This window comes from Pelecanus crispus, chromosome 12 (assembly GCF_030463565.1).
Source record: "Pelecanus crispus isolate bPelCri1 chromosome 12, bPelCri1.pri, whole genome shotgun sequence".
NCBI lineage: Eukaryota > Metazoa > Chordata > Aves > Pelecaniformes > Pelecanidae > Pelecanus > Pelecanus crispus.
The window spans coordinates 28,180,176-28,204,943 of NC_134654.1; the positions used below are offsets into that span (position 1 = coordinate 28,180,176).

The following is a 24,768-nucleotide window of genomic DNA, read 5'->3' on the forward strand; positions in this document are numbered from 1 at the left end:
CTCGCCGGTACCGTCAAGGTCTCCCGCTGCCGTCGGGCCGGGCTTGCTCCCCTGCTGAAAGTTGGGTGAGCGGAAAGGGAGCTGCTGCGAGGGAACGCCGAGCTCCGGCGAGGTAATGCCGGGACACCGGCAGCCTCCCGCGTCCCTCCGTTCGGCACACGCCTTGCCGTCCCGAAGGCGGCTCCGCGTTGCGCGTCAGCAGGTGACCGTGCTCTTTTAGAGCGACTTGAGCCACTTCTCCAGTCCCCGGCAGCACAAGAACTCCGTTTACGTTTGCCGCTTCCCTGACAGTGTGTGAAGAATTGTCCCCAGCCTTTTCCCCCAAAAGCTGCCAGTTTTTCCCATCTCTGACTTAAGGTTGTAGCAAAACCGCTGTTCAGGGTTGCACAGGAGTAGCCTTCTGGTCTCCTCGACTTTTCATTAGCGATGGAAGTTGCGCATCAGTAATGTGGGTTGAAACAACGACAGCGCAGCTGCCCATTAGCACCAGTCAGGCCAGGGTTTCTGTGTAGGCAGCAAATAAATTGCTCCTGTGAAAGCTCTGATTCACCCTCCTTCTGAAAGTTTAATTCCGCATCTGAGGTCAGAGCTTTGACAAAAAAAAAAAAAGCGGCGTTAGCATTTTTCTCGGTGCCAGCTTCTTGCCGTGCCTCGTACATTAAGGTAATTCATCCTGCAGCCACGCAAACATCAGCCCAGTGCTGCCCTGCTGCGAGCAAATTACTTCCTTGTGCATTTGCACTCTCGTATGAAAAGCAGCGTTAAAAGCAGGAGGGAGGAGCGGTGGGGCTGGTCTGCGTTGCGCGTGTGAAGCTTCAACGTGGCTTCAGCAGGCAGCGAGCACAGGGCGGGCTCTGTTCCCCCGTCGCTAACTCAGGCTGTCCTCTTCACCCCACAGATAATCCGCGTGCAGTCGCCGGAAGGAGTGAAGCGCATCACGGCCACGAAGCGAGAAACGGTGGCGACGTTCCTCAAGAAGGTACCCCGAGCTTCTGCTGCGCCTTCCCCGCTCGCCCGCGGGACGAGGCAGGGCTCCGGCGGCTCGCTCTCGTGGGAGATGCGCGCTTCACCTCGCTGGGCGAATGCGCTGACGGCAGTGAGGATCGGCGTGCCACGTGGAAAACAGAGCTTTTATTGGTGTAGCCAAAACCAGTTTTCTCATTGCTGTTCCAGAGGGAAAATAACAAAATTAAAGAAGAAAGCTTACTCAGCTTTTCAGTTGGAGTTTCCTGGGGTGGGAGCTTTCCTGGGGGAGGACAGGCTTTCCTGTTTTTAGCGTCCGCCCAAAGAAATGGCAGCTGGGGAAGCAGAGGCTGATGGTGGCGCAGGAAAGCTGCATGGTAGTCAAAGCCTGCTGCGAGGGACTGGCCTCTTCAGGCGTGATCCAGTTGAAACTCAGCTGCTTGATTTGCGCTTTGAATAGCATTTGAATGAGCTTTGTGTGCCGCTGTTCTTCCGGTATGGGTTTGGAGAGAGCGAGGAAGGAATTAAGGTGAGATCTTAGGTGATGTGAGACCCTCCGGGGTCTCCTGGGAAAGGTTCCCACCCTGGGATGAGGAGAACAGACTGAACGTTGGAGCTGTCCTATTTGGAGTTGGCTGTAACTTGTTCTTTGGTCTGATGCAACTGCTCAACATTTAAAGTTTGCTATTTAAGAGTGAGCAGTTCTCCGTTTCCTTCCCTCCTGGAACTCCACTGTAACCTGGAACCCTCAGATTAGGATTTCTTTGCTCCATGAGAGAAGTGCTTTGTGTTCCTGTGCCTGAAGGGCCATTCTTTTAGTCAGCTAGATTTCCTTTCCCCCTGCGAGGGGGAAGGGGAGCAGACTGAAACCTGCTGCTGTTTGTGAGTCATTTGCTTTGTTCGAAGCTTGGGCCCGGACCACGACAGCGATCCCCACCTGACCAAGCGAAAATCCTGATGGATTTCAGGGCCGGATCAGAGACACCCGCTTCAGTCTCTGAACAGTCTCACCCAAGGGAAAAAGCATTGCTTTCAAAATCTCTGGAACCTGTGCAAAACAAGCTGCTTGGTTTCAAGGGTTCATGTTACGGGAGGCAGGGTGGAACAATCATGCTTGCAACCACTTACCGTCAGAACAAAAGCATCGGCACTCACTAAAATTGGCTGTTGATCTGGGGAAAACTCAATCTTCTTGCTGAGCTGAATACAGGAAATGCTTGGGTTTCTTTCCTGATATAGGGTTTGCTTGAAAGAAGAAAGTTGCACACTCTACCAAAGATCTGTACGTATTAATAGCTGGGGATTTTGACACCGAAATGTTAATCCATATGGTGGATTTCGTATTTAGCCAGATAGCTGTAATTAAAGAGGCATCAGATTGCTGCTTCTATGCTAGCAATTAACTTAGATCTCCTTCTTGATGACTCCAGAGAAGCTGCAAAAGCAGCATGCAAGGAAGCGCATTTCGGAGTGGTAAGGGCCTCGATAATCTTCTCTGTCTTTTGTAGCACATCCTAGCTAAGAGTACTACAAAAGTAAACTCCTGGGTGTGTTCAGGTTAGAATCAAGTTAGGAAGGAACCCGAGCCTTTTGTTAATGTATTGTGGCATTTGTCTCCCCACAAAAAATTGAAGTCTGTGGCCTGACGAGCTAACGTTTAACTCTGGCAGGCGTAACACAGGAGACGAGCCATTTGAAAGTCGTGCTTCCATTCGAACGGCAGATCGCTCGCTACTGCAAATCGCTCGCTGCTGCAAATCACAGCAAAGCTGACAGTAGAGAAACTGCTTTCCATGACTTTGCCCATGTGACAGTTCCGTTTGTGGCTTGTTAGATTTGTCCTGTGTGCAGTCATCGTCTCTGAGCCCTACCAAAGCCACAGGGAGATGTACTTAAGAAAAATAAAGGCTATTAAGTTAAGAACTTAGGAAGAAACTTGTCATCTAGAGAAACTTTTAACGCCACTTTTAAAGTGATGATGTTTTTAAGTGGCCAAATCTGAAAATTGCTATTGCTGTGAAGAGGCGTTGGACTGATTAAGAGGAAAGCAGCCTTAAACTGACCTGGGTGAGAGGATGAGCAGGGAAAAAGCCTGCCCAGGGACTGAGAAGTGGTTATTGTGAGGGTAAGTTCCAGCAGGAGAAAAGAGGCAAATGGAGAAAAACAGAAAGGAGAACAGCAGCAAGAGCTTGAGTGCAACCCATGTAGCAACTGGTAGGCGAGAGCGGAGCCGAGGGCAAAAGATCCGCAGAGGTGAAGATCCGGACGGAGGAGTTCTGGTCATAGGAAGATGAGAATGGCTTGGCTGGTGTGTGCTGGCGAGGCTGGAGCGAGAGAACTGGTGTGATGGAGAAGAGAGTTTTCCCCCTCTAGTCATGGCAGTGCTTGCCTGGATTTAGATAAAATGCTGCCTCTCTCCTGTGTGAGACACGCATTCTGTTTAAGTTGCTTTTATTAATGGATTGCTTGTGTAACTGAGCGTTTCTGTTTTTCTCAGTTATCCCGCGCTCTTCAGAAATGCGGATGAATTCAGCTAAAGTTTTGCAGTAGAAGTTCCCTGGACTTAGCGCTTGCTCTGAGCAGCTTTCAGCATCTGACTGGGGGTGTGAGGTATCTCAAACCTTGTCGTTGTTCTCTCTCTTTCAGGTTGCAAAAGAATTTGGTTTCAGGAATAATGGGTTTTCTGTCTACACCAATAGAAACAGGACAGGAGAGATCACAGCGTCACAAAACAAATCCCTCAACTTGCTGAAAATCAAGTGAGTCCTGACAGAGAGTGCTGCGGGTGGGAGGGCGGGCTTTGTACAACGGCGTGCTGCTTCTCTGAGCCTGCCTGAACTCTTCCCTCCGAACTGGGCAACAGCGGGCGACATCACGTTACAGCAGTCCTGAGCTTTCAGCTGTCACTCAGCAGCTACTCGAAGGGGCGGGCTTGATTGACGTGCCGAAACGCGGGTGATCAAATTGCCTACGTGCAAGGCTGCGGCAGCCATTTCTTAGGGCTATTCTTGCCTTGCGTTTGCTTGTTGTGGTGAGGCAGCAACAGGCCTCCTGTTTGCTCTTTTCATAGAATCATTGAATTGTTTAGGTTAGAAAAGACCTTTAAGGTCATCCAGTCCAACCATTAACCTCACACTACCAAGTCCACCACTAAACTAATTAAGGGGAGAGTCATAATTTCATGTTTCCTGGCTTGGTGGCTGGATTATTTTCTAATGAAAGTAAAAACTGGGAATCAGTAAGGATCTCTAAGATCATCAGTCCAACCATCAACCCAACACCCCCATACCTACTAAACCATGTCCCCAAGTGCCACCTCTGCCCGTTTTTTGAACCCCTCCAGGGCTGGGGACTCCCCCACCTCTCTGGGCAGCCTGTCCCAATGCTTGACCACTCTTTCCATGAAGAAATTTTTCCTAATATCCGATCTAAACCTCCCCTGGTGCAACTTGAGGCCATACAGCCTGCAGCAAGCTCCCTCACCCCTGCTTTCACTCACGCTATCCTGTTTTTTCCTGCATCAATGCCAGAGTCTGATAGTCCCCTGCGTAGGAGCCAGGATTCCTGCCTTCCATAGCCGGGTGCGCAGGGAGATCAGAGGTGCCAAATGGTGCGATCACTTCATGTTTAGTTGGGAATGTCTTCATTCTGGTCATGTCAAGACCATGTCAATAACGTTAAACTGGTTAAAAATACAGGAGCTGTTACCACCACGTGCAACTTGTCACTTGAATGTGTCGGCACTGGCAGCTGCCTTGGGGAGGCCGTGACTTGATGTGTGCGAGATCCGCGCTAGTCCTTTTCCCAGCTGGAGCTGTTGCTTCTCTCCGTAGGCTTCTTTCGCCTTTTTCTTCATCTTTTTCCCTTGGTCTTGTCTCCTGATGAAAAGATTTGCATTTGTCGTGCAAGTGACCAAAGCAGCAGAAAGAGATGGCTAATGGAATGGCTTCGGACTGCCATGTTTGCTAATGTGTTTATAGTTTGTTATAAATTACACGCTCCTCTGTGGTCCAGGAGGTTTGCTACCCAGAAATGTGTGCTGAAGGTGTATGAACGTTAATGTGGTTTGTAACGTGCCATGAACCAAGCACGGGTGTTTCCTACGCTGTATTGGGTGCAAAGGAGCCGATTCCTCCAGGCAGTCGGGGTGACGGTCCGGTGTAGGTCAGTTGTTGGTGAAAGGGGGTGGTGCAGAGGGTGGACCCTGAGCCTTTCCAGCTGTATGAGAGCAGCGTGTCTTATTGCCTGGGTTCCCACCCCAGCGGAGCTCGTGCTCAGCTGATACCCCTGTGTTGTTTTTCCACACCTATAGACATGGCGATATGCTGTTTCTTTACCCCTCGAGCCCGGCTGGTTCCTCCTCGGAGACCATGGACACCTCTGTCTCCCAAGGCTTGCGGCCTGTGGGGGCCCCCCAGGTGGTGGAAGATGAGATCGACCAGTATCTGATCAAACAGGACGGGAAGATTTACCGAAATCGAGACCAGCAGCTGTAAGTACAGGTGGACTTTGTTTCTGCCAATGCATCTGTGCCTCACCAGAGCTTGTAACGTCTTGTCTGCAGCCAGGAAGCGTGCTATGGGAACTGCCCTCTGAGCCACTGCTCTATCCCTCACTGCCTTTGAAACGTTCACAAGGGAAAACAGCCTTTGCCATTGTCCTGGAAGGTTAAATCGAGCTCTGGCGAGCCGAGGAAGGAAGCAGATACCAAAATCCCAGGGTCTTTGCCAGGAAGGACTCATTCAGAGCATCTATTGTTCTGATCAAGGTGGCCCCTGCTGTGGGACTTGTGATCGTATATTTTGTGCTCCTAAAACATTTGGAGCTCTCTAGATTAAAATGAATACTTTGAATTCTTCCCCGGGATGTCCTTGGCAGCCGGTGCTGCGTAGAAATACTAGGTTATGCTCTGTGTGTGGCATATTGCTTAATAAGCAGAGGCCTGCTGTCTGCAGTAGCTTTTGTTCCATATGGTCTCAATATGTAGCTCCCCGTTGTTTGGGTCCCGAGGTGGCGGGCGTGCGGGGCGGCAGGGCCAGATCTCCATCTCGCAGGAGAGGCGCGGACAGGGAAACGCACTCTCAGCCAGAGCTGCTGCCTCAGCATCACCCAGTCAGCAGTGGGAGAGCATCAAGGTCGGATTCGTTTTCTAAATCCTGGGCGGCTCCTCTCTCAGAGCGGAGATCTGAGCTCCGTCGCCTTTTCTGGTTGCTGTGCGGTCTTCTCCCTGCTTGGGCAGAGCCGACGCAACCCTGCATTGCTGTCTTCGGCACTGCAATGGGTGCATGTGGCACCTCACCTAGGATGTCCCAAGTGGGAGCACTTCTGTGTCTTCAGATCCAGCCACTCCTTATACAGGAAAACCAAAGAAGTGAGTGGAAGTATCCAACGGCAGAGCTTTGGAAGTGGATCTTGGGTCTCTGACTGCTCGGTTTTTGGCTTCCCTTCCGTCACGTGCCTTTCTAGCCTTTCTGTGAAACCAGGGAGTCCATTTTGCTCACAGAAATGCAACAAAGTCTAGCTTTGCCAAAACTCTTAGCTACAAGAGGCTTAGGTAAACAAAGCAGCTTGTATTTTTTGCACAAGTAGTAATATGATGGTGACTTAATACCACCATAAATCTACGCTGATGCTGCTAAAATGTCCTCTGTCTGGATGGTTGGTTTTTATTGCTCATCATTAACAACGTCCCAGTTGGGGCCTGGCCCGATGTCTGTACTAGCTGTGGGCTTGGGGCTGGACCCCTCTGCAAAGTAACTTCCGAAAGGGCTGGAGTGAAAATTTTAAAGGCAACCAGGAATTCTTTCTGAAACAGAATAGCTCGCCCTTCCCCATTGCGTTGTCTTCCATGTGGTTTATCTTTAGTCCTGCAGCAGCAAGGAAGTTTGGAGAGACGTAGCCTTTACATGGAAAATCCTATCTAACCTTTTCAGGCTGATGATAAATGAGGGAAATGTCACATTATTGAAACAATAAAGGCAAAACCCACCACTCCATGGCAAAAACATTGTCTTCAACTTGACCACATTTTTCAAAAGAATAAATGAAGGTATTGTTCTTAGCAGGGAGCCAAAGCACAGCGGTGGATATTTATGATAAAAAGAGTGTGTCTGGGCTTGTTCCTGTATTTGTGAGTGCATATCAATCTAAACGTGAAGGGGTGCTGGCGTTCGGCTGAGTGCATTAGCAGCCTTTAGTGGTCCTTTACGTACATTATCTGCCACAATACTTCGTTAAAAGCAATGCTGCAACTGGATCCCATCCATTTCATCTTTACAAGAGCCAACATCCATGCTCCTCTCTAGAGGCTTTCCTTTGAAAACTAGCACTGACCTAGCGCTGGGGCAGAGGTGTGCGGGGAATTTTTTGTTGTTCTGGCTTTTTTTTAAAGCAATTGCCTCAAAAGGAGATGTTTTCCCCTCTGTTTTGTAACTTTACCCAGTAGGTTTTTATCTGTCCGATAAACATGTGCTTCCCTGTTTGTTCCAGACCATCCTCTAGTGACTGATAAAGGATGAATGTTTTGGTTGTCTTTTTGTTAAAACCACGCAGGCCGGCCCAGTGACGTAGATTTAAAATTCTTTGAATTGAAATGCAACCTCAACGCAGGGTTGTAAAACTTGAGAAGCTGTGATCTGACATTGGTTCGCGTTGGCTGTTCAGAGAGCAGAGCCGCTTGCCAGTGACACACATTAGGAGGGTTTGATCTTGACCTGGGACTCTCAGATTTAACCTGAAGCTGTTGCTGTCTCTTTATGTGAAATTACCTTGTGGTGACCCCTCTGTAATACTCCCTAGTGGGTGGAGAGTTGCTCAGAGCTACATGATTGCGCAGATCTCAGTCTAAAGCAACTTTTACAGTCTGACTTTTCCGTTATTAAATAAGATTTAACGCTGCTTCTCTTTCTCTTTGCATAGGTGTCGCCACGGCCCCTTGGGCAAATGCGTGCATTGTGTACCGCTGGAGGTAAGAGCCCCACGAAGGTGCTCTAGAAAGTCACACGAAAGCGCGTCCTCTTGGATTCAGTTTCTTCCAGTATGAACGCTTTTCCTCAGAGTGCTGCCCACGTAAAGATGGCAGCTCTGGGTCAGAATCCTGCTGTGCCCTGTCAAAGGTGCCGGCTCGCATCCAGGATCGCTGCATCTCCAGGCCTTCGTGATCCTGGGTTTATTCTGGTTAATGCTCTGTTTTTCTGCAGTAATGGGTTTAACAGAAAACGCTTTAGAAAAGCTCCAATTTTCCTCCCTCGTTGCTCTTGCTTGGATCTTCTTGTTTCGTCCCCTCCCTCGTGGATCCCAGCACTTCCCAGTTTAACCGTGTATTATTCAGGTTGAAGGCAGCTTTAGTAATGCCTACAAATGTGCTAAGCTGTATAATTTATGGCACGAAGCAGTGATCCCTCAAAAGTTGCTGCGAGCCAGGATGGCTGTTCCCCTGCTTCCTTGCCACGTGCTCTGGAAGTTCTTTGGCCTATGTTTGAGCAGCTGGGCTTTTTGTTTGTTGTTAGATATTGAGAAGAAAAAGCATTTTGCCTTTGAGGCTCGTTCTGATTTGTGGAGCCAATCTGTCATAAAAGTAGGAGGCGATAATAAAACTGGCTGTTGTAAAGCCCCACTGTTTCTATCACAGTAGTAGCTGCCTTGAAAATGAGCCTAAATTTTCTTGATTGTTTCCACATTGAGAGCGAGTGGGGTTGACTCTAGAACATCCATTTGTTTAGTGATCAATGTATTAGCAGACAGGTGTCTGACCTGGCTTTTCTTTGTGTGGTGTTTTTGGCAGCCTTTTGATGAGGATTATTTAAACCATCTGGAACCTCCTGTGAAGCATATGTCCTTCCATGCCTACATCAGGAAGCTGACCGGAGGGGCAGACAAGTAAGAAAATCTCTTGTGTTTAAGGGAATCTAGTTATAGCTTCTTGGTTTTTTAAAATACAAACGAAAGTACAGACAGATCTCACCAGAGTAGTGTTGGATACAACTATTGAATGGCAAACCGAGGAGAAAACAGCACGTTAAAAAAAAGAAGAAAAAAAAAAAGACAGGGAAAAAAAATTAAGTCTGCCTTTTCCTTTTTTTTTCTTTTCTTTTCTTTTTTTTTTCCCTGTGGCCATGAAATTGCTTCCAGGAAACACTACTGATGGGGGGAGAAGGCCAGATGGAAGGAAAGAGATTCCCTAATTATACCAAACTCTGAGCTTGGGTCTCAAAACTCATGGAGAGGCACTGAGACTGTGGTGGACCTTGGGAGCTTTTATTCCCCAATGGCTCTTCTTACCTACAAATGTGAATAGGACAGAAAGACGAGCCTAACATTCCTCAGGGCCTAATTCTGCTCTGTCTCACGCTCCGTGTGTTCTTAGTGAAACCCTTTCTTGTCACGGTGCCACGGTTCGCTGCCCGGCAACTGGAAAATAAGGCGTCCTGCCCCGTGATGGGGCGGAGGATGCTGCGGTGACGCAGGCCAGATAAGTGCTGAGCAGAGAGGAAGTACTGAAAGAAATATTTATTTCTTTATGTCTTGCTGTGGCACACGTGTTCAGCAAAGGATCTAAAGTCCCCTTCAGTGATGGCGGGGAACCCACTGTGTTCTGAAATGCAGCTCCTTTAAATAAGTTATGCAGAGGTGTAACCTTCTCCCTCCTCTTCCTAAATGCCGTTGGGATTTTTTTAATGTGTGCGAGATGCAGTTCAAGTCCATAATACTTTGATTTGAAGGGAACTTCCCTTTGTAGGAAGCTTTGTGCACATGAAAGGAGCTGTAATTTGCCCTAGCAGTATAATCTATTGCTTCCCATGTGCTGCATACATTATTTAAGCAGGGTCCCCTGAGTTTTCTGCCTCTGCTCTTGCTCGAATATCTGCTTAGGAGCAGGGACCACATGTCCGTGGCTTGACCTCCCTTGCTAGGTGGGCAGTAGAGGTTACTTGGGGACCACAGGAGTGGAGCATCCCCCGGTGGGAGTTTGCAGGGTGCTTTGAGATCCTCTGAAGATGCAAAGCATTGGTGCCACCGTGTCTCCTCGGCCCTGCTTGCTCTGTGATATTTCTAGCCACTTGGTTTGGGGTTTTTTTTGAGATCCAAAAGCATTTACTGTGGTAACAGCAGCCTTCTCTTTTCCTTCTTGCAGGGGGAAATTTGTTGCCCTGGAAAACATCAGCTGTAAGATCAAATCGGGCTGCGAAGGGCACCCTCCTTGGCCAGAAGGCATTTGCACAAAGTGCCAGCCAAGTGCCATCACTCTCAACAGACAGGTGAGAAGACAGAGCTCGCAGGAGCCCTTGTGCTTAAAGCTGAGAAGGGACTTGACTTTTATTTTTGGAGAGGTGACTTCAAGAACAGCCAATTTGGAGCAAGAAGCCTTTGCGTATTGGCAGTTGTTGGGGGAAATGGCTGTTAAGGTCTTCAGTCCTTGCAGAAAAGGGCTCCAAAACGTATCTGGTTCAGCAGTTTCCTCTTAGTGTGGAGGACATCTGAGCTGGCACCGCTAGCAATGAATCCCCACTCTTTCCTCGTGGGATCCAAAAGGCCACCCACTCTTTCTTCTTGTTTCCTTTTAAATTTCACCGTCTTTTTTTAGTTGCAAAGGCTTTTGGGATAAGGGCCCTAGTAAAGAAGCCAGGCTAATGGGGTGCTGGGGGTGCTCAGTGCTTCCCCACGCTCCAGCCCATGGTGAGTTCTGCTCGCTGGGCAGCGGAGCGGTGCCGAAGGCAGCAGAGGGGAGAGGGAGGGGGGCAGGCAGCTAGCTTTCCCTGTCCCTGCCCTGGTGGGATTCGGCTGTGAGGGGTGGTGCGCATCCCGGGCAGCTGGGAAGGTATTGGCGGTAGGCAAAGTAACCGGACCTAGTCGAGGATGGCCTGACGCTTGAACTTTGTCAAACAGAAATACAGGCATGTTGACAACATCATGTTTGAGAACCACACAATTGCAGATCGCTTCCTAGACTTCTGGCGGAAGACAGGAAACCAACATCTTGGGTATCTATACGGCCGGTACACAGAGCACAAAGACATCCCTCTGGGGATCCGGGCGGAGGTTGCTGCCATCTATGAGCCCCCACAGGTAAAAAGCTGGGCGCCGTGGCGTCAGCGTCGACTCGTAAAGATAATCGGGGAACACGGAAACGCTTTTATTGTTTGGGAAAACCTCATGCAGTATTTCTGCCTGCAGCTCCGTAAGGAAAATGGACCCATGAAAAAGATGATGTGATTTATGTCCTTGTGTTATTGCCGCTGAAACAATTTGAAAAGCCAGATTTGCTTTTTGTTATTTTTACACTTTCTTTTATGTTACTCTTTGCTCAGATGATTTAGAGCTAGGGGGACTTCGTAACAGTGGATTTCACTTTTTGTGTTTCCTTGATCACTGGTTTCCAAGGCGATGGTACAGAAGAGCTTGAAAACAAATTCCATACTAGGAAAAAAAAAAGTCGCGGCCCTTGTTTGGATTTCTTATCAGCTCTCTGGGAAAATTGAAGCGGCTTAATTAGACAAAAATGAAGTCTGCTGCCTTGATCGAGTGGCTGAGGACGAGATTTGATGCCTCGGAGCCGGCGGGAGTCCCCGCTAGATGGTGCACGGCACCGCACAGCGCCGCACTCGGCACCGCCGAGTCCTCCCGGGAGGCTGCAGCCAGAGCGCGTCCCGCTGAGCCTGGCCTCCCGGGGAACCCAAAAGCTGAATCCAGTGTCGGAGAGCTGAAAATGGAGGTGGTAAATACAAAAAGCCACTCTGCCCCACAACACAAGGCTCGGCTTGAAGTTGAGTTTGCCTACTGGCTTCTTCACCGCTGATCAAAGTCACTTTTCTAAGTGCAGACACTGTGTATACAAACGTATCGTGGTGGGTCGTACGTTTTCTTCTTGATGATTTCTGCAGGGTTGCTAGAGTAAAACGCAACAGATTTGTCGGTGGAAAAAGAACAAATGGATCTTTGGGAGCGTGTGCGTGAGAGCAGAATTGCAAGCCTTTTATAAGTTCTTCCCTTTCTTTGCAATACGAGCAGAGCTGTGCCCTCTATTGTTTCAGTATCGCTGTTAAGCCCCTGCTTTGGAAGTGCATATGCTTCTAGTTTTGCACGGTAAAAGCAAGGAAGCTTTTGCTCTCCTGGCAAGCAGTCTCTGCTGTGCTTCTTGGCACAGCATCTCCCCACACAAGAAAGCTCGCCTCTGAAACGCACCCAGATGGAGTCGCGTTTTCCAGAGCGCGGGGGGAACGCCTGGGCGTGGGCTCTTGAATTCACTGGATTTCTGCCTCTCTGCTGCCTGAAGATTCAAACAAACGAAACGGCGGTACAAAACTGGCAGGTTGAACACAGAGCTTAGGGAAAATTATATAATCTCTCGCCTTTTCCAAAGTGCTCGGAAACAGCAGTGGCCTGTTTGTAAATGCTGAGTCTTTCATTCATAAACCCCGACATAGTTTGCAAACTTAGCTGAGAGCTCCGACAGGATGGCTCTGTGAGTAGAGGAGGTCTCCGGGGTGAAACCGGTCAGTAATAATGGCGAAGGGGAAACCCAGACCTCTGCTTCCATCCTCTGCCTCGCTCCTGACAATGACTAAGTGTACTGTGATTGTTTTTTTCCTGTTCTGTCTTACCAGCAAGGTTTTTTTTTCTGCAGATTGGTACGCAGAACAGCCTGGAGATCCTGGAAGATCCAAAAGCTGAGGTTGTGGATGAGATCGCTGCAAAGCTTGGACTGAGAAAGGTTAGGATGTTGTCGGCTCTCATGCGTCTTTGTTTGGCAATGAAGAAAGTCGTCGGCATTCTCTTCAGCTCCACGGGGTTACTCAAGACCGTTTGGGCACATCTGAAATCTAGCTTAAGTGTTGGTAGCTCTTATGCTTTTAGGTATGAAAAAAACAAAACGAGAGCGTTTTCCTGAGCACAAGCATCTAGCAGGGCCGTGCAGCTGAAGTCAGCAGTCTTCTGTCATGAATGACATCAAAGGGGGATAGCAAAGAAGCAGAAACACGATTTTCCCTTTATTTCTCCTCAGATAGGAGCCATTCCTGGTAGCATCTCCCCGGTGAGTGCTAATTTGGCACAGATGCGGCTGGAGTTGCCTTCCGAGTTTGTTCTTCCTCTTGACAGAGTCGGTGCTCCAGTTCCAGGAGCAGAGGCTCCTGCTTGTTTTTTATTCTCCTCTGTGGGGTCCTGTCTCTCAGCGCTGCTCAGGCAGGCTGCGGCGAGTTCATCTGTACTTTGGTTTAGGGGGGCAGGTCCCCCAGCAGCTGAGCCTCAGTCCTCTGTTCCCCTCGTGCCCGCAGCCTGCCGGTCATCCGATCGGGACGTACGGGTATTGGGATCCGCTGGTTTGCTGACGTCTCTCAAACCTGTACTGATATTTTCTGGTTTGGGCAATCTTTTGGTATCGTGTGAATGCCAGGAATGAGATGTACACAAACAAGATTTGACTTGCTAAAGAAAACACAGAACAGAAAAGGCTCAGTACAGTAGACTATAAACATCTGTGGTGAGGTCTTTTGTTCTCTGAAGATAAGATCTTTTGCCAGTGTCTGAAGCAAAGCTTCTGTGTGTGTTATTTATTTCCATGCTTTTCCTCTGCTTCTCACATCAGATATTTTTAATCAATGTGACTTAACGCGTAACTTACTGCTGGTTGCAGATTTTTGTCTGTCTGGGCTCTGCTAGGAATCTGAATCAGCAGTTCTTCCTCTGAAGGGTTAATGCTGTGGGAGTGGGTCACGAGGGGGCCGATCAGAGCTGGTTTTAGCACATGTGTGTAGAAGGGTTCATGCAGCGGTGTGTGTGTACACATCTACGCTTCTATGTGCAAACAATGCAGAAAGCAGGAATGTGTTTTTTGGATCGGAGCAGGCTCTGATTTGGAATGAATCATACTCCGGTGGGAACATATGAGCTTAATCTTAACTAGTGACTGCGAGCTTCAAAATGAGATCATGTGAGCTGCTTTGTCATCTGCTGGCGCTCCCAGTGCTGCTTTGCTCTGAATGCTCAATAGGAAATGCTTTTTGCTGTGGGTGGGAGGAGGTAGCGGCTGAGAGGCCTCTTGCAGCCTCCAGATCTTTCCATGAAAAAATATTCCATAGTGAAACATAAAGCTGCAGGTGCCCCCGGCCGGCCAGCTGGCATGCTGCTCCTGGAAATCGGATTCAAATGAGCCCGGCACAGCTGGGAGAGCCATTTCCTTCAGGCAGCATACAGCAGGGCCGTGCGAGGAGCCAAGAACATCTTGTCCTGCTAGGAGAAAATGTATAAGCTCTCTTCTGGTTTGGTTGGGGTTTGGGTTTTTTTTTTTTTTTCTTCATTTTTTTTCTTAAAGCAACTTTCTCCATAACATTTCCTTATAGGTTGGCTGGATATTTACTGATCTGGTGTCTGAAGACACACGGAAAGGGACTGTTCGATACAGCAGAAACAAGGTGAGATTCAAGTGTGCAGCTAATTACAGCTGCTGGTACTGAGGGTTTGTGTAATCGCATAAACGCTGGCTGTGCCAGGCAGAGTGCTGAGCCAGGGCAGCACAGGGCTGGAGGTGACACTGGGACTGGAATTCTTGTGAAATGGTTTTTTTTTTTTCAGAAATTTCTGAAGGAGAAAAGGAGCTGGAGCTCGAAGAGCACTGTTAGGGGTTTGAAGCTGGCTAGCACGCAAAGCTGCCTGCAGTCCTTCACCCACTCTGCTTTAAGAAAATGGTGCTCATGGTTTAAGAGAAGTCGGTGGAGTGGAGGGAGTGGGGTTGTGAGGTGTGAACTCAGTGAGCAAAAGTGACTCAGTCAGAGGATGTTCCTATGGGCTGGGCTTTATGAGAGATACGTGGCTCAAACTTTGACCACCTCAGCTTCCTGTAATTCTAAAATCAATGATATCTCTATTTGGAAAATGAAACCCCGGGGTTTTTTTTTAAAAAAAAAAAAAAAGACTGTGGAAAGGTGGGTGGAACTAGAAGTGGGACAGTCCTTCGGGCGAGAGCCAGGCTCAAGGCTGGAGAGCTGACATGTCGCATTCTTTTCCCAGTCTCTGCAGCAACTTTCTACGAAAGCATGTTTTACTAGGGTGTTGGTAGCTTGCTTTGGCTGCAGACCAGGGAAATAGGTCTAGGCTACATCACGTTGTCCTTTTTATTGACATTTCTGCTCTTCCCTCAGGACACGTATTATCTAAGTGCAGAAGAGTGCATCACAGCTGGAAACTTTCAGAACCAGCAGCCCAACATCTGTCGCCTTTCTCCAGATGGTCATTTTGGATCCAAGTTTGTCACAGTTGTGGCTACAGGTATAAACTGGCCTCGGCTTGCCCCGGCTCTCTTGGTTACACATGAATTACCTCTTGTTAATAGAAGAAGAATATGCAGCTCTGCCAGAAGTCGTCAGACATCCTGGTCCCCATCTGTCCTATTTAACACTGGTTTTGCCTTGCTCTATCAAGTAAAATACTTTTTCGTTCTTTGTGCTATCTTCTCTGCAATTCTTTACCCTGTCCCCTGCAGGAAACTTAATTGGGGCTCAGACCTGGAGCATCCACCTCTCTGATCCAGAAAGCGTTTCTTGCCCGCAGCCAGGGCAATAACTGTTGCTCGCTTTTCTGTTTCAAATCTTTAAGCTCCAAATTCTGTTGCCTGAAAGCGGCAGTGCAGAACCACGGCAACCCGGATCCTGAAAGTTACTCTGGCTGGTTCAGCATAAAGGAGGGACCTTTATCTCCCTTGTGTCGCTGTCAGGGAAACCCTTACGTAGGATGCTGTGCTCTTCCGTGCATGGAAACGGTTTTTTTTGTTTGCCTGAATAAAACCGAGAAGCCTGCAAAATGCTTTGCTTTGTCACCTCTGATTTTAGCCGTTTTCACAGCAAGTCTCCAGAGGCACTGTGGAACAGTCTGCGCTGCCCGGGCTGCGAGGGGAGATGTTGGCATGTGCTGGGAGAGTTGTAGCGTTAGAAGTTCAATCTGCTGTTCTCCACGGGATGACACATGTATTCATTTAAAATTTCCCTGGAGCAGATACGCTGGGTTCTGGGTCTATTTAACACAATGAAAAAACCGCATGGCTTCCAAATAGCATCCAATGTAAAAACTGAAAGTGTGATATTATATTGCCTCCTCTGAGCCTAGGTTTTGTAAGTGTTCCCAGGGCCTTTTTCAGTGAAAACGCTCTCTTTTGGTTAACAGGCCCATGCAATCAGACAGCTGCCTGTACATTGCAGGCTGCTGAATGCATCCATCTTTCATTAAAGATAGCTGTGTATCTCACTCGCTCTTTTATTTATTTATTTATTTATTGGGTTTTGTTTTTTTTTTTTTTTTTTTTTAAACAAGGTGTTTTACGGAGAAAATGATGGCTAGCTTTGTTCAGGCCTTCCCTGTGTCTTGGTCTATGTTTAATTTCTAGGAGTGTTTGTTCTGGAGCAGTGAGTGATTGAGGATAGAGATCAAAGGGTAGAAAACGAATATTTCCTCTTTTCTGTTCCAGATAATTTCATTCTCTTCTGTTAAATCAGGCCATCAGGTTTCTATTTAAACACTTGATTTCTTCCTTTTGTGCCGTATAAATGTATTTGGATAGTTTGCATCAACTTTGCCTTTAAATCCTCTACATGGATTAATTCCTATCCCCTCCTGAATTCCTAGGTTTGGAAATAGTAACGTTTTCCTACCATCTGTCTGTATCTTCTCTTTCCAGTTGTATTCTAATGACATATGACCTGATGTTGCTTACATTATCCAAATTAAAGTGCCAAGCATGTGATCTATCAGTGAGCCAGGGTCTTAATTTCCACTTTCCATGTCAGATTTCCACCGGGCTATCCGTTACAGGCTGAGAAAACACTTTTTCTTCTTATGCCTGACATTACTAGGTGACCAACCCTGAATCTGCAGCTCGTGGTTCCTTGGAAATGAAACAGGCTCGCAGGAACTGCGTGCCTGTTTTTTGTTTCGAAAGAGCGAAGATACCTGCGGGGTAGTGGGAGGGTGATGCTGTCAGGAAAGGGCAGATTCACCTCCTTTAAGCTCCTGGCAAAGCACTCTTGCTGTCACTCCGGGGGTCTGTCCTGTTAGGCTAGCTGTGAAAACGTGTGTTACTAAATAAATGTAGAGCTTAGAGGGGATTCTTGCCTAGAAGTACTTCCCATGCGGCAGCACCAGCGGTTTCATCTCGCCGTTCTTCGCTGTTAGCGAGAGTGTCGTGTTTAATGTCGCTCTTTGAGTCGTGCCTCTCCGAGTTACGCTGAGCAAATCACTCTCGTGTGGGATTTTCAACCAACCTCTTCTCTTCCAGGTGGTCCCGACAACCAGGTCCACTTTGAGGGGTACCAGGTCTCGAATCAGTGCATGGCGCTGGTTCGAGATGAGTGTTTGCTGCCCTGCCGAGATGCGCCAGAGCTGGGCTATGCCAAGGAGTCCAGCAGCGAGCAGTATGTGCCTGATGTGTTCTATAAGGTAAGGGCTGCATGCCTGTGGGTGGGGAGAGCTGCAAAAACAGCTCTGCCACGTGTCTGGAAATCAGTATGGCCAGCTCAGGAAAGGATGTCTTTGAGGTCTGAACTATTTTCAGTAGTAACCGTGCACCACATGTCTGCAAAGTAATTGCATAAGCTCCGTTTCCCCCTCGTAAACGTGCTGTTACAGTTTCCAGTGCAGCAGTAGCCATTGGCTATCCAGCTTCTAAGTGAGGTCTGCAGTGATCCACCGAGACCCCATAGCAAGTGCTCTGAATTCGCCTCCTCTTCCATATTTTTTGGCAGGATTTGCCATGCTTCCCCATTCGTTTTAATCCCCAGCTGAGTTCAGCTTCCTCCACTGCACAGCCATACGATGTGTGCTAGCACAAATGGTGCGGTGAAAGCAGTGGGTTCCTTAACGTGATGCCAGGGATTCGCTCATGTATGACAGGCTTACAGGCACCAACTGGGCAGCAGATGCGACAAAAGATAGCGTAGTTCGTGCAGCAAGAGGAGAGACGGCCCTGTGCATGCTCCTCTGCAACAAAAGGAAGGTGCGAAGGCTTTTAGAGCAAGGGCAGGACCGGGGTGTGCCCCTGGTTCTCCTCTCTAGTGCTGGGGTTACTGCCTGTGCCCAGGTCCTGTTCTCAGGTCAGACGGTAAACTCCAAAAATTGGCCCTGAGGAGCAGCGGAGGATACGTGCATCCGGAGCGGATCCAAAATACTCTTATTGGAGCATCATGCAAGAGCGCTGCTGGTAACCTGTCTGCTGCAGTTTTCAGTACAGTTTGTTGGTGATGAATGGGCTGTCATTATTCCCTTGACAGTTGTTTCTGGAGATCTTCAGCCCCCCTGCATCTGCAGGGCCGAGTTAGAAACTTGGGGACAGGATCTCTGCGGAGATAGAGCTGCTTCTCAAACTTGCGTATGTTGGTGCCCCGTGAGCAAGGACAGAGGAATTAATTAATGGCACTGCTTGCTAGCTAATTAGCCATCCATCACCCAAGTTAGTTATCTCATTCTTGTCTGTGTCTGCTATTCGCAGCCCGCTCTCAGCCTGCAGCGCTCCTGCCGCCCGTATTAAAGCTGTCCGTTAAGGAGTATAGGATAAGCGAAGCTGCCTTCATTTGGGACGACTGAAATGAGCGTATTGTGCACCAGCAACAGAAACGGAGCTGGTCAAAATGCTGCTGTCTGCCCTCAACCTGAGACCGGGAAATGCTGGCCTGGGTGAATTAGCCCGTGAGGCTCCGTCTTCCCCCCCGTCCATCCCTTAATGCTGAGCTGCTGGCTTGTCTTGACACCGCCTGAAAATGAGGAACACCTCTTGGCTAAATTCAGTGCTTGAGAGGAAAGGTAGATGGAATCTGTGCCGTTTTCCTTAGCGCGCAGCCAGCTTGCTCTTAGCAGCTGATAAGCCAGGTCCGATTTAGATACAGAGGAGCTCAATTGTGCAAGGGTTGGCCCCGAATGTGAAGATGAGATCATCTCCTGGCGTGCTGCGGTCCTGCTCCGGAGGAGCCCGTGCTGTGCCACAGTCAGGGTGCTGCCTTGCAGGAGGTCCCGTAGGTCTGTGTCCCACATGTGGGCCACCCTGGGTGTTCGGAGTAGCAGGAAGCCAGCGGGTGTTCCCATAAGGTCTTCACTCCCATTCGTAATCTGAAGCAGGGAGATAAACAAAATGCTAACTGATGGCTCCAGCGTTCTGTGGAAATTTCCATGAACCACTGATTCACTGAGTCGGGCTGCAGCTTATTTCATATGTTTTATAACTTCTATCCGTAATTGCCTTTTTCATGATGTGCTCGAGGAAGGCTTGAGGACTGCTCTGGCGGGTGTAATTGTCCTTCAGCCTTAAACGTGTTTGGCTGTAGGATCTCTTAATTTTTTTGGAATGTTCTTAAATCGATGGAAAGCTTAGTCACTCCTGGCTTTGAAAACCTTTGGGGTCTCATTAAATTGTGCGAGGCTTGAGGTCAGAGACGCTACCTCATAGTTACTGGGTTGGTGACAACAATGGTGTCAAAGCGTTGGTTAAATACAGTATGAGGAGCAGAAGTCCGGTGCTTGGCCTCACGGCAGAGGACAGCTGCTTCGTTGTGCAGCGCCCTGCTCCCCCTTTCTCTGCTGAAACTGCAGGAGCTGGGCAGCTTCGTCCCCAGTCCTCGATGTCTGGGTTCCCCTCTGCTGCCCCCACCCCAGCTAGCTTTGGGCAGAAAGCTGCACTTTTGAGTAGTTGCTGCGTTTTGTCTCAGACTGAGAAGCTATCACTGGTAGAGGGAGAAGTCCGTAGATATATTTCTATGTAATATGCAAGCATTCGTTTGAAAAGCTCTTTACAACGAAAGGAGCTATACAAATTTATTCTAATTGGATGAGAACCAGCAGGCCAATGTTTGTGCAGTATGGATGTATTTATGGAACAACTATGCATCCAGATGCGAGGCAAAATCTGTGGAACTCTTGTATCTGTTAACGTGGTAGATTCACCTTCGGCTTCGCGAATAGGAAAAGGTGCTGCTGTTCCCGTCGATGGCAAAATGTAAGCCGACAACTGTGCTTCAGTCACATTGTTCAGAGAAGGTTCTTGAGTCCGCTCGCAGTAGCGGCTGTTACTGCAGCGATGACTGGTAAGAAACGCATCTGGATTGGTAATGCTGCAGGCGCAAGAAGGGTGTGAGGACCCACGCTGCAGCTTCGGGGACTTCGCTGCGCAGGCGAAGAGGTGCCTGGAAGGAGAGGAACGGCTGTCTTGGGGCAGCGAGCTGTTTTTCCATTGTTTGCACCAGGTTTTTGTGTTTGTGGAGTGGGAGCAGGGGCTCCTGTGTCCCCTGGGGCTGCAGCTGTTCCTGCCTGAATGTGACTCACCTTGGTGGTGTGTTAGCACAGATGGGCTTTTCTTCCATGGAAATAGGAAAACTGATGGCACCAGCGTTGTCCTGCCTCAGGAGGCGAGGCGTTTCTCCTGAGCCTCTAGCCTTGTGATTTCTGTATTTCTTTACCATTCTCTTTATGTTGGCCACTAGCCCTGCTGCTCGGAGGAACCACCCCCGTGGAATTGGCAGTATGCGCTTTCTACATGCGGCCCTTGCTTTCCTGGCTTGTGAAGGCTAGACTTCTGCTCTAGTGTGAAAGTCGAGGGCTTTGGGGACCGTGAGTGCAAGTTACTTTGCTCTGAGCATGCCTCTCCAGGTAAGATTAGCCAGAAGGAAGAAAACATCCCCCTTCGCCTCCTGGGTTGTCTGTGAAGCATCACGGCGCAGCGCTGTTTCCAATTCGAACATTGCACAACCGGCACACGCTTCTTGGCGAGTTCAGTGCAATGGAACTCGTGAAGGAGTCGCTCTGGTCAAGACAGAGGCACACAAGTTGGGGTAACAGCTCTCTTTGTCAGTAAAGACGACGATGTTGCAATGGCCGCTTCACCCTGTTTCTCAGCTGGGTGAGGGAGAGCCCGGCTGAATATTACATATGGCCATTTTCCATGCCCTGTCTTCTGTCTCGAGCGGCCTCCTCCTTTATCCATCTGGTTCTAGAAAATAACCATAGCGATTTTGATTTCCCTAAGAACGCACCTTCCAAACCGTGGGTTGACTCTTCAGAGCTGAAGTTACTCGCAAGCGGTGCGCAGTGCCCCAGCCGGGTGCGATCCCTCCCGTTGGGCTGCCTGCACCCCGTGCCTGCTGCCCGTCTGCTCCCAGCTCCCTGCAGCCGCTCTGCCGAGCCCGTGACTCCGCAGTGCTGCGGCATTGCCTAACTCTGCTCCCCTGGACCCGAGCGCTCTGCTCCGCGGTTAGCTTCGTGGGCGTCTCAACTTCCCACTGAATAGGGGAATGAGATTGCTGTGTTTGCAGACCCCCTGAAACACTCGAATAATTGGATTTTGGGACTGGCTGGCTTTGTCTCTTATCACAGGTATTTGCCTCAGCTCAGTGCAAACACAAAGATGTCATCCTTGCAATGAACTGCATTTTACAGCTGCCTTAATATTCCCCCGAGTTTTTTGGGGATGGTGTAAGACAAAAGCCCTTTACAATGGCATCAGTGTTGTGAAAGAGCCCTTTGCCCCCGTAGAGTCCTGCGCGTGCTTTTTGCATTTACAACAGCTGAGATGGTGTCTGAGCCTTGGCTTCTCCTCTGTTAAATGTGGTCCCATCTGGCCCTGGGAGAGCCCTGAGCCAGGGCACTGCTTTGATTAGAGCCGAACGGGACCTCTGAGATGGGCTGTCCCCAGCGTGGCATGCGTTGCTTCCACCCATTCACTTTGAAATCCTCTTCCCAGGGAAAAACACGATAGCCAGGCTGCGTGGAGACTTCTGCGGGGAGTTTTCACTGGCGGCGAAGGACATCCCTACCTGGCCTCCTACCAACGGTTCGTGTTGGACTGGAAAAGCTGCCTTAGCCTTAAATGTTCCAGCTGCTCTGGGGAGGAGGATGCTTGATTAGCTCACGAGGAGTCTCCTGAGAAGGGTTTCAACTCTCCCTGACCTATCGCTTGCTCTTAGAAAAGTCGCTTTGTTTTCTGGACATGGGCTGCTCTCTCTGTGCGAGGGGGCAGGACTGCCCGGTGAAGCTCTTGGAAATCAGCAGAGGGAAGAGCGAGGCTGGGCTTTTTTAACACACAGAAAGGACGGACAGCTGCTCAGCTCCACGGTACCTTCAGCAGAATGAACCCGCGGGGGATGCTGACAGCACGGGATGCTGACGGCACGGGATGCTGACGGCTGAGCCACCCTGGGACACGGAGCCGGAGCCTCCCTCCTGGCTGACAGCCGCCCGGGCTCCTCGCTTGGCTGCTCCCATCACCCTCGTCTCGGAAATCTTGAAGCCACCCAGAAGCCTTTCCCGCTGCGGCCGTCGTGCAGTGCCGCAGAGGTGTGTGCCGCGGCCGGCCGTGCTCCTTGCAGGCGCACCCATCCCTTTCCCTGTTTGACCTCATCCCTTTGCAGCTTCTGCCTCCAAACAGGGGTTTGAAAGGCTCTAATTGCAGCACCTGATGCGATCTCCAGCTTGCTTCTGTCTTCAGGATGATTCATTGTCCAAATCCTCCAGGCCCTGCTGCTTGATTTTTTTTTTTTTTTGGTCCAGGAGCCAAATACTTGCACTTCGTTAACCCCTTCTTGACATCCCTTTGGAGCGGTTGCTGCTGGGCATTCGTGGCTTTGGGGGTCTCTGGGGCTGCAGCAATAACATGCCGAGAGGCACTGCTGGGGCCCCAGCGACTGCCGAGTTTAGGGTGAAGGTGTCTTTCTCCCAGCAATTCTCCCAGCTTGACGTTAGTTAAGGCCTTTAAAACGTAATTGCCTGATAATATGGTGCGTGGGGGTTGGAGATGGTGTTGGGGGGGGATTTTCTGTCTGGGGAGGAGCAAGGCTGGGACGTGTCCTCGACGCGGGGAGTGCAAGGTTCCAGTTTGGTAGTAACAGTCTAGTGCGTGTCTTGAAGGCCTCGGCAGCGCGACATTAAAAAGAAGGCATTTAACATGGAAATCCCCAGAGGCGGAGATTAAAGCGAACAGGTGCTGGAAAAATGTTTCTGCATATTAGAACTTAATTAGATTTGAAAATGAATTCCAGATGGGCTAATTATGCGTGAGTTGTTGCAGGTTCTTTCTTGCAGGGGCAGGATTGTGTTTGGGAAGCTGATTCGGTCTGATTGGATTTGATTCCTGACTCTTGCGGTATCGCCGAGATCTAGCAGCAGGTTAGCTTTCAGGTCCTGTGATCTCCCTGAAAAGGCTCCACGTCTCCTCCTGCTCCTGTCAGAGCCAGAGAGATCTGAGGCCACGAGCCACTAGGCTTGTTGCTGAAATAACCACAGGGCCAACAACCTGTCATGTTCAAGGAGAAAAGATCCTTATCGGAATTGCTTTTAAAAGGAGCTTCAAAGACTGGAAGGTAGATTTTTTTTTTTTTTTTTTTTTTTTACAAAGGGAACTGTTCCTAGGGACAGAGGATGCTTGGGGAGGGGGCTCAGGAAGGGGGGCTGTTGCCTGGAGGGGAGCAGCGTGCCGAAGCCTGCTGGGGCAATGTCCGTCTGGGTGTACCGGGTGAGCAGAGCGTGAGAGCCGGGTGCTGGCTGCCGCGCCGCATATTTGTGCTGTGTAAATACTAGCGTAACCGAGAAACGCTGATAGCGGGGGAGTGGCGTGCTCCGGGAGAAAATATGGCTCAGGAGAGGAGGGTGTCAGCCGCGGGCAGCTCATCCCGATGCACGGTGCTTGCGGGCTGAGCCCCAGGAATGCCACTCAGAACCCCATGGGGGTCATGGCCTCTCGCTGAGCTCCCCAAAACTGTCGGGGTGACGGCTCCGCTGGCATGCGGTGGCTCTGCGTCCGCCTCCAGCCGCTGGGACTTCTGAGAGCTCAATAAATGTAAACTTTAATGTAAGGTCCTTGATTGGAAATTATGGGCGTATGATTTATATGGGGCTCAATGAATGATTTATAACATGTTAAGTGATGATTTAGGTAGAAAATACAACCCCCTCTTACAGAATCTTTAATGAAAAGTGTCAGTTCTCATGAATTTATTTCTGAAGCTGTGTTTGAACTCAGCATGTTTGACATAAATCACGTCTAATTGTCATTTTATGATTAATGAACATATGCTGGCTGTTTTTCTCCATAATTAAACTTTATGTTCAATTCATCTGGCAAAGCAAAACAAGTTTACGCGTTGTCATATGCTGGCTCTTCAGGTCTGCGTATGAGAATTGCTTGGGAATTGGAAATCCGTGCACTGAGTTGGACGAGAGACTCGTGGCCGGTTTTGCAGAAAGTGGGGTTTGCCTCGGCTGAGAAAGTAGATGTGGCGCTGTCCCTCCCTTTTAAGACAGTACCACTCCTTAGATGGCATTTACGCTTCTTAGATAATGCTGGGCACCTCTCCGGTGGTGCTGACCGAGGCAAACAAGACCAAGGTGGTTTGTGACCAGGCGCTCCCTTGGCTCACGAGGAAACGGGGCGCCTGGCTTAGGGAGTTGCAGACATCTCCAGCCCCGAGGAGCTGCAGGTAGTTGGGCGGCTCTGCAGCACCCAGCCACGTACGAGCAGGTTCTTTTCTAAACCCTTAGTGATCTGCCAGAGCTGAGGATCCCCGGGCTCCTGCGTGGGCATCTCCAGGGCAGGATCCCTCAGGCTGCACGCCGCTTCTATGCTGAGGAATAATAAGACTCTTCTTCTTTCAGGACATAGACAAGTTTGGCAACGAGATCACACAGCTGGCTCGCCCACTCCCGGTTGAGTACCTAATCATAGATGTAAGTATTTGTTGCACTTGTTTGCTTGCAGCAGGAGATGGGCAGGGTGGAGTGAAGTTCTTAACCCACCTCTAAAATTCGCATCGGAGGTGATTCACAGGACAGACTTTCTTTCTCCTT

At 49.4% G+C, this 24,768-nt stretch overlaps 1 protein-coding gene across 2 annotated transcripts in view; it reads left to right on the forward strand.

Moving 5' to 3' along the window:
• The window catches only part of NPLOC4 (NPL4 homolog, ubiquitin recognition factor), a 30,079-nt gene that overhangs the window by 425 nt on the left and 4,886 nt on the right, over positions 1 to 24,768 (forward strand). The window contains exons 2-13 of one of the 2 annotated variants that reach the window (XM_075720202.1): positions 899 to 979; positions 3,610 to 3,722; positions 5,276 to 5,455; positions 7,882 to 7,930; positions 8,747 to 8,841; positions 10,097 to 10,220; positions 10,849 to 11,028; positions 12,587 to 12,673; positions 14,301 to 14,372; positions 15,099 to 15,229; positions 17,214 to 17,385; positions 24,577 to 24,648. In XM_075720202.1, coding sequence (XP_075576317.1) covers positions 899 to 979; positions 3,610 to 3,722; positions 5,276 to 5,455; positions 7,882 to 7,930; positions 8,747 to 8,841; positions 10,097 to 10,220; positions 10,849 to 11,028; positions 12,587 to 12,673; positions 14,301 to 14,372; positions 15,099 to 15,229; positions 17,214 to 17,385; positions 24,577 to 24,648 — 1,356 coding nt within the window. The remainder of the gene's footprint in view (positions 1 to 898; positions 980 to 3,609; positions 3,723 to 5,275; positions 5,456 to 7,881; positions 7,931 to 8,746; positions 8,842 to 10,096; positions 10,221 to 10,848; positions 11,029 to 12,586; positions 12,674 to 14,300; positions 14,373 to 15,098; positions 15,230 to 17,213; positions 17,386 to 24,576; positions 24,649 to 24,768) is intronic. The other variant, XM_075720201.1, reaches the window with a different exon arrangement.